The sequence below is a fragment of the Benincasa hispida genome, chromosome 4 (genome assembly GCF_009727055.1).
Source record: "Benincasa hispida cultivar B227 chromosome 4, ASM972705v1, whole genome shotgun sequence".
In the NCBI taxonomy this organism is placed as follows: Eukaryota; Viridiplantae; Streptophyta; class Magnoliopsida; order Cucurbitales; family Cucurbitaceae; genus Benincasa; species Benincasa hispida.
In genome coordinates, this window is record NC_052352.1 from 12,935,161 (window position 1) to 12,943,774 (window position 8,614).

Below are 8,614 nucleotides of genomic sequence, written 5' to 3' on the forward strand. Positions count from 1 at the left end.
GATGGCCCCATTGTTTACGTCATTATCTTTTATTCTTAATCTCTGATCGCTTTCCCGCCAATCCTCGTGATTTTTGGAAATGCGATCAAGTATACTCTTTTCCTCCTCATATGTTTTGTCTAGCAGACCACCAACTGCTGCCGTATTGGCAGCGATCTGCGAAAAGGGATTCAGTCCTTGGTAAAAAAATCTCCATCTGCAAGCAGTCTGGCAAGCCATTATGTGGACAGTCTCTTACCAGCCGCTTAAACCTCGCCCAGGCATCGCTGAGAAATTCTTCATCTTCTTGTTCAAAATTATTTATTAATTTCCTTCTCTTGGCATTCTCGGTAGGTGGGAAGTATTTCTTCATGAATCTTTCGACGACTTGTTCCATTTTCTTGCTTGATCACACAAAGAAAATGGAAACAGAGTTAGTCAAACTTCTTCGGTAGAGATATTCGGGAACACAAAAGTGTTGCATATTTCTATGAAGCTCCAGAGGTGGGCGTGTGGGTCCTCGCCATCCCTTTCTCCAAACTGCCCAGCAGCCTAGATCATCTGTAACATTACCGACTTCATTTCAAACCTCGATCCATCTAACGCTGGCCTCATGATTCCTGGAGAGAAATCATAGAGGTTGGGCGACGCATAGTCTCGAATGGGTCTATAGCGGTCATTCGCCAAAAGGATGGGGTTGGCCATTATATTGTTCACATTTGCGGCCCTTGCTTCTGGTTGTTCCACCATTCTTGGAGTTCTATCTTGTTGTTGGCGGTTGTCTCTTAGTCTGCGTCGAAATGTCCTCTCAATCTCCGGGTCGTAATTTGATAGAGATTGAGAGCTGCAAAAAAAAACAGAAAAATCACCGTTAGCACACTGATTTGCCGAAGTCCCCGGCAATGACGCCAAAAAATTGATGCATTATTTTATGAGGTGAAATTATGGATGAAATGCGGTGATGAAAAATGCATTGAGCAATCAAGCTCTCTCAGTGGAATCCAAGTATAAACCTGATGACATAAAATTTGATGCTGCGATGATATGTGATTTGAGGTTGCGATGATATGCGATACTACTTCTAGATGAATGCATTATTAATGGAATGCTTGTAGTAAGCTATGCGTTGTCACAAGTTCCTTGCATTGAAACCAAGTATAATTTCACCGCAAATTTCTCAGAGTGAACCGAGGTCGAAGACAGGGATTACGTAGTTAATACGTTACATTCGTGATATATGTGACCGGAGGTTTTTCAATTAATAAAAGATTTGTTTATATAGGTATTTAAAATTGCGGTAAAGTAAAATATGCGGTAAAGTAAAGTTGCGGTAATACAATAAAAGTGCATAAAAGTAACATGATACAAGATATAGGATACTGATACATGATACTGAGATTGAGATTGAGACTGACTGCGAAGATTATACAAAGGGTCGTGTTATCCGGTGGCATGTCTTTATGTATGAAACGGAGATAGAAAGGGTAATTAATATAAACATTGCAAGTTCATTAATTGCGTTAAAGATATAACTACGGTTTCGCTTTCCCTTGGCATACACCTCTCGGTGATCGACCGTGAACCCACATCTCTGTGGTGAAACAGGGATGAACGTAATGAACGCAAGGTTGCTTCCATCTCTGGATTTACTTCTCGCTTTAGTTAACGCATTCTTCTAACCTTCTCTCGATAGGCAGAATGGCATCTTCACTTCTACTCTCACAGGTGAAGATGTTGTCTAGCATGCTTTAGCTAAACATTTTTATTTCTTTAGCACAAATTAATTTACTTGTTTAATTCATTCTAATTACCAATGGATTAAGAAAACATCATGGAGAAAACGATTAATGGAGGGAAGGAAATAGACAGAAAGATGAAGATGAAAATGATCATGACATTCAATACTAATATTTAGCGTCTGATACATGGTGTGAATGATAGGGAATAAGAAGATGAATACAATTGATGATAAGAGATAGAAACAAATACAGAAGAGTGCCAACGTATTGACACAGATATGGACGGTAGATGTGCTTGTTGGTGAATGGAGTGAATGGAAGGAAGAGCTTCCCTCTCAGGCTTGCTCGTCCGGTAGAAGTGACCTTGGTACAGAGCTTCACGGCGGGGATAGAAAAGATTTGCCCTGAGACTCACCTCTCGGTCTTGTCTCTCAAATCTTCCCGGATCTTCTCCTATCAGCACTCAGACCAGTCTCTCTTTTAATATACAAATATCAAAATATGCTCGTATCAAGTATATCTTCTCATAGAATTTCAAAGGCTAGGCTCAACTTTGACTCTCTGCAGTGTGGACCCCAGTTTATTGTTATGGTAGCTCCGGAAATGGTGGAATGAATATTCCTTCTGTTACGCGATCAATCATGTCAGAAATGCACAACGGTCAGTTGTACACGTGTCAGGATCCTCCGCAATTGCGTTGCTCTTTTGCATCTTCGATCGTTTGCCCGTATGCGGTGTTGTTTTTTATTACGCGTGCGGTTGAAGTTACGTTGATTGCTTAGCTTTTGATCGATTATCACATGCGTCGTCATTGCGTTGATCGTCTATTCATTCCTGAATGATGGGCGCAATGCGACGTGGATGCATTGTTCTTTTTATCTTGAGCCATAAACGCATACGGTGACTTATTTCCTGCAAAACAGACTTGAAATATTCTTTTCTACTATCGCAATGGTGTCAGTGGGTGTATTGAAGACAATTTATAATTCTTGTATTTCTTAGCTAATTTCTATACAATTGGCGTAACTTTCCTTTCTTTTGGCCGCAATATCTAAATAAAGCAGTATAAATAACTTGTATTTCTACAAGTTATCACACCCCCAAATTTAGATATATGCTTGTCCTCAAGCATATCTTCTACTGAGATAATAATGCTCAATTACTATCCTAAATTTGGCGTCGATTGGTTTCTCCGAATACTTCACTTAGGCACATTACTTTAACATCGTAATTTCCTTCTATCCTTAAAAATTCATAACAAAGCCCTACTTTATTCTTCTATACTACAAATTTCTGCTCAAAAATTCTTTTCTAGTTTTAAAAAGAATGTTTACCTCTTCTTGTCAAAACAACTTGATGCATCTGGATGCGGTGGTCAAATTTTGCGTCATTTATTAGAGATTATTGATCATGGTTACACCTTTCGTTTTGGCTTGTTCCCACGGGTGTCATGTGAACATCCAACTACGGTTGTGTGCTAATCTCAACTTTAACTCATGAATTTCAGAGGAGTTGTCTTTTGTATCTTTTTTTTTTTTTTTTGCATTTTTTTCTCTTTTCATATTGCGTTGTTCTTGGAAACCCACCTTCGTTTTGGCTTGCTCCCACGGGTGTCATGCGAACATCCAACTACGAGCAGGCTCCTTTCACAACTTAACTCTTATTTGGTTGGGATTGTTTTTGAGGTTTCCCTTGCGTTGACATTGGAGTTTATATGAAATATATATTTATTTAATTTAATTTTTTTTTTGGAGATTAATGAGTACATTTTTCTTAATGACCGCATACTTTTGATTTCATCTGCTCAGACCTTCCCCACCCCCAAATTTAGAGATGCGCAAGGTCCTCATTATGTTGTTTGGATAGACTAGACAAATAATTAGACCAAATTTCAAAAAGAAGGTTTGAGCAGAATTTTGAAGGATAAAAGGTAAAGTATTGCTAAGCTACGAATTAACTAAATGTTAGTTAGAAAATACAAAGTGTGGGAAATGTTTCTAAGCGTATGTATATTCTACATCATGGCAGCGCAATGAATAACGCAAAAAGAAAGATTAAGAATATCGCATGGTTGACAAAGGATGATAAAGAAGAGGCACAGACATATGGATAGAATTGTTACTTAGTTGTATTGAAAATTAACTAAGTATACAAGTAATTACAAATAGCGCAATATAAAAATTGTTGCCTGTACAAAGAATCAAAGAATTTAGATAAACCTAGAAAAATAATGAATAAATAAAATTAACAGAATGACCGCAAAAAATAAATGTAATGGAGGTGGGTTCGGATGTGGTACTTGAGGAGCTTCTGCAGAAATCAAATGCTGCCTGAGATGCAGAGGAACCACGGGTCCATGAAGATATGCTGTCAGAAAATTAAAGTTCTAATGGATGTACTCCGCTATCTGTCTTTGGTGCAGGTGAATCGTATAAGTGTTACGTTGAATATTGATCAACACCTGCCTTGTCATGGCAGCACTACGTTGTAAATCGTCGACTCGTTCAATTACTGCATCTATTCTCTGGCTGAAGAAGGCTTGTTGCTGAGAGAAGAGCTCTTGTTGTTGAGAGAATAGTTGTTATTGTTGGGCAAGAAGGGACCGCATTTCTGCTAACTCAGCAGCTAAAGAAGCAATGGTAGGTTGAGCCTGCGATGCCTCGCCAGTGACGTTTTGAAGTTGGGTAGAAGTGCCTTCACCCAAATCGTGTGGGTCATCAACATGCAGCGATGGAAGGGGAAGTTGCGGTGATGATGCTTAAGGTGATAATGGGGCTACTGGATATGCAGTTAGAGAATCTAGGGGAAAGAGAAGATTGGTAAAGTGCTCAGGAAGAGAAGAAGAAAGTTGTGCGGGAGGGCTTGGAGAGCGAATTATTAAGGGTAAAGGGTCCAAGGGTTCTTTCTTCTTGGATTTTCCCCCTTTCCCTTGTCGTCTCTGTGCTATTTCTTTAGCTTGGGCTCTTACTACGCATTCAAATCTATGTTGGACCTCTTCAAAAGGAGTGTAGGACAGTGTGGGGAATCTTTGAGGAGCAACCTCAAAATCTTGACATTTATTAGGTCGTGAACTTCTTCCATTGGCTCTTCATTAATGCCCACACCTAGTGATAGGCATAAACTTGAAACCATCCATAGGAAGAAGTACTGCCCTCTTATGTGCCCCACAAAACCTCGGATTTGTCTTGCGATCAACCGACCTACATTGATTGGAATGTCGCGCGCAATGCAATATGCAGCCATAACTCGATCCCTCGAAATTATTTTGTCATTTGAAGTTGGGATTAGCCGCCTTTGACCAAATAAACCCAAAGCCATGCCTCAGGAAGCAGAGTCTTGGATGCTAGGGTCTTGATGCCTTTTAAAGAAAGCGTCCACTTAGTGCTCGGTTGCGTTAATACTCGCAGCGCATCTTCCATCTACTCTTCAGTGGGATCATCAATGATTTTATTGCCCGATGCATCCGGGTTAACCTTCAACTGGTATAGTTCATTGATGTCCCTTACGCTGAAAGACATTGTTTTCCCTTTATGGTCACCACATCCTTTGTGCCATGCAGCCATCCATGGTAGAAGTCCCTCACTGCCTCTGGAATAACAATGGATGGGCACTGGCAAAATGTGTCCCATCCATGTTCTACGATCACACTCGTAATCAGGTCTGGTAGTGGAATTTGGATAGGGAAAAAGCCCATCTCCATCAGTAAGTCATCGTTCTCCTTCTTTCTTGATGGACGCATCTTTGCCAACGCGGGCTTGCTACTCTCTCCGACTGCTTTGCCCTTTCCTTTGGCCAACGCAAGGTGGGATTGCTGCCTTTGTTTCTTTTTTCACGCCTTGCGTTGTCCTCCTTTTCCCGTTCAGCAAGTTCTTTTCCTTTCTTCTTCCTTAAGCACTGCATGTTTGCTTGGCGCTTCTTCTCCTTCTCTTCCTTCTGCATTTCCTCTTCTTCTGCCTTCTTTTTCTTTTCTTCTTCTGCCTCTTCCCTCTCTTCTATTTCAAACTCTCTCTCAAACTGCTCGGAGGCCAGCAAAAGGCGTTGTTCCTCTTCGAGCCTTCTTATCTCCTCGATTCTCAATTTTTCATTATTGTGGTACACCTCCTCATCTTATAGTCTTTTCTTTCGACTACTCTTTGCGATGATGATTTGTGCCCGTGCCATTTTTTTCTTCTTCTCTCTTTCTCTTTTCTCCTCCTCTTCTGCTCTTCTAATGCGTCAATCAAAATTGGAGGGCCAACGGTTGACCCTTGCGGCGTTCCATCAATGGGGTAACATCTCCTTCTTCTCCTTCTTCTGTCGCAACCATTTGCGTTGTTTCAGGTTGTGTTGATTCCCCCTTGTCCTCCCTTACGGAGGTGGATTCACCGTCCAGCTCTGGGCTTGCAGCCCTCTTTTTCCTATCTTCTTCCTTCTTCAGGCGCCTTTCTTCACGCCTGCTCTCTTTCCTTTCTCCCCTCTTTTTCCTCTTCCTTAGATTGGCTCCTCATCTTCTTCATCCTTCTTCTCTTTGATTTTCTTCTCTGCTTTGTGATGACGGGATGGTTCATCTTCTCCAACCTTCTTTCCTTTGCTCTTCTTTTTCTTCTTGTTCTCCTCAACCACCTCTGGTTGCATCTCTGCCGCAACTTCCTCCAACGTGACTCTAATGGGTCCTTCATAGGATTTTACTTGCGTAGTTTCCTCAGGATCCATTATGGCCAGAGTACTTCTCCTTGTCTTCTCTTCCACCACTTCCTCTGTCTCTTCCACCGTCACCTCCTCCGTAAGTAGTGGTTGGTTCACAACCCCAGACTCGGGTAATCCTCCTCCTTTCTCTAGGTTACTCAGAATGCTCCCAAACACCTCTTTGTCATCTTGCCTCTTCTTCTCACTTTCAGTTGAGACTGCTAATGTTGGGAGTGGGATGCTTTTAGAACTTTGCCCCATTTTGAATAGGACTGGCCTGGCTGCTAAGAGGGTTTCGCTGAGTCTTCTAGCGATTTAAGGAACAGTGTGTGGTTGGGCAGCGAGACGGCGACTGGCAACAAGAAATGCTGCCTCTCACATGGAAAGTTGGGCTGATGAAGGTGTTGAAGGTGAAGCGAAAGGCTGGGAAGTTTGATCTGCCATGGATGCTTGAGTGAAAAGAAACTGGAAAAATCGTTAAGGGTTCTGGGAAGAAGAAACCTCGGTATGCAAGAGCTAGGGTTTCTTTTTGCAGAATGAAGTGAGTAAACAGCCTAAGACGAAGAAACTCGCTTTTATAGGTTTAACCTTGATGGGCCCAATGCAGATTCTGCGGTGACAGGCCTCGAGCTACTAAAAAAGCCTATCATTCGCACTTCTCACATTTATGAAGTTGCAGAGTCGTACATCCTTTCAGCTGTAAATTCATCATATCCTTGGAAGCTGAAGCAATTAGACTTCTTAGTTTGCAAAAAGAATTTTCTTTGGAGTTTTATTCGAATGGGCGCAAGGTAAAGAATTTACGCAATGAATTCATCAACGCAAATGCATCTTTGCAGAGGACGGACAACAACGCATGTATCCTCGCAACACACCCCTTAACTAAACACATTTCTGGAGGATCGGGCGCGCGGTATTTCTACCAGTGCATCACTACATCATCATAGTGCATTTTTGCTAAGGACGGGCAAAGAACACATACGAGCGCAACACAGTTCTTAATGCAATGCATTTGAGTTGGATGAACGCAAAGTGTATCTTGTTGTACAAAATGCACCCATTAACGCAATGCATATCGGATGTTGATTGTTTTATTATTAAAATTTTGTTTTTATTTTTATTATATTTTTTTCATCAACACAAGTCACACGGACATTGCGGTAATAATTTCTTCTTATTGATCAATCATTCACCAGTTTAAGAATAACGAATTTATGAAAAAAAAGTTAAAGAAATTAAAGAGTGTACAGAAATAAATGCAAGAGAATTAAATGAATTATAAATTCATAAAGCATTGAAAGACAAATTGAATAAAGCAGTAAATGAAAAAGTTCATAAATCATTAAAGACAAGAATTTAAAAGAAAGTATGTAAACATAGAATTGAGATATGGACCGGAAGATAGTTTCTTTTGATGGATGCAATCCACACCTCTGCAGGCGGTCCAGCTTGCCTGCCCAATGTCTTCAAGGACAATTCTCCTTTCCATGAGATCCAGGGGCTTCAGAGTTGCTGGGCAATGTTCCAGGTGCTCTATTTCTAAGTTCAGAAGCCAGCTGCCCTACTTGAATCTCCAAATTTCTAATTGAAGACGCCTGCGCCTGCATCACCACATCATTTTTATCCATGTACTGCTTGAGCAGGGGCTCCAATGAGCTTCCAGAGGTGTTTGAAGATGAGGGTTGTTGGTTGTGCAATTGCCTTTGTTGACCGTGATTAGAATTGTGGTGAAAAGGAGGAGGGTTTCCCCGATTCCTTGAATTTCCACCCTAATGGTTGCTTGGCCCTCCTTGGTTAGGATTCCCTCCCCAACCAAAGTTATGATGGTTTCTCCAACCAGGATTATATGTGTTGCTAAAGGGGTTGTTCTGGATGGCACATACTTACTGGACGTTCGATGGGCACATGTCTGCCGCATGGGCCCCTCCGCCATTAACGCAACTGATTACGGCCACTTGAGCCGACGCAGTGGGTTGCATTGTTTGTTGGGAGATGGCTCCTTAATTGATTGCCATCGATTGGAGGATTGAGGTTACTGCGGCCATTTTCCTCCATACCCATCATCGACCCAGTCATCCATGTTTCGTGAGATATGGTCAATGATGACCTTGGCCTCAATATACGTCTTATCCATAAAACCTCCTACTGCGGAGGCGTCAGCAACAACCTGCGTTGATCTGTTCAGGCCATTATAGAATGTCTCCAACAGGACGCAATCGAGTATCCCAATA

The 8,614-nt window shown here is 41.5% G+C and overlaps 1 protein-coding gene and 1 non-coding gene across 2 annotated transcripts; one reads left to right on the forward strand and one right to left on the reverse strand.

The window, feature by feature from the left end:
- Positions 1-212: 212 nt before the first annotated feature.
- Positions 213-319, forward strand: LOC120076977. Its single transcript, XR_005481720.1, has one exon. It is a non-coding gene; the product is annotated as a small nucleolar RNA R71 (small nucleolar RNA).
- A 5,869-nt stretch (positions 320-6,188) lies between these two features.
- LOC120076082 lies at positions 6,189-6,644 on the reverse strand. Its single transcript, XM_039029862.1, has one exon. It carries the CDS (start codon positions 6,642-6,644, stop codon positions 6,189-6,191), a length of 456 nt encoding a protein of 151 aa, XP_038885790.1.
- Between the last annotated feature and the right edge of the window lie 1,970 nt (positions 6,645-8,614).

Excerpts from the sequence above, each read along its gene's own strand:
- LOC120076082 (XM_039029862.1), bottom strand. The coding sequence starts at position 6,644 with ATGGGGCAAAGTTCTAAAAGCATCCCACTCCCAACATTAGCAGTCTCA.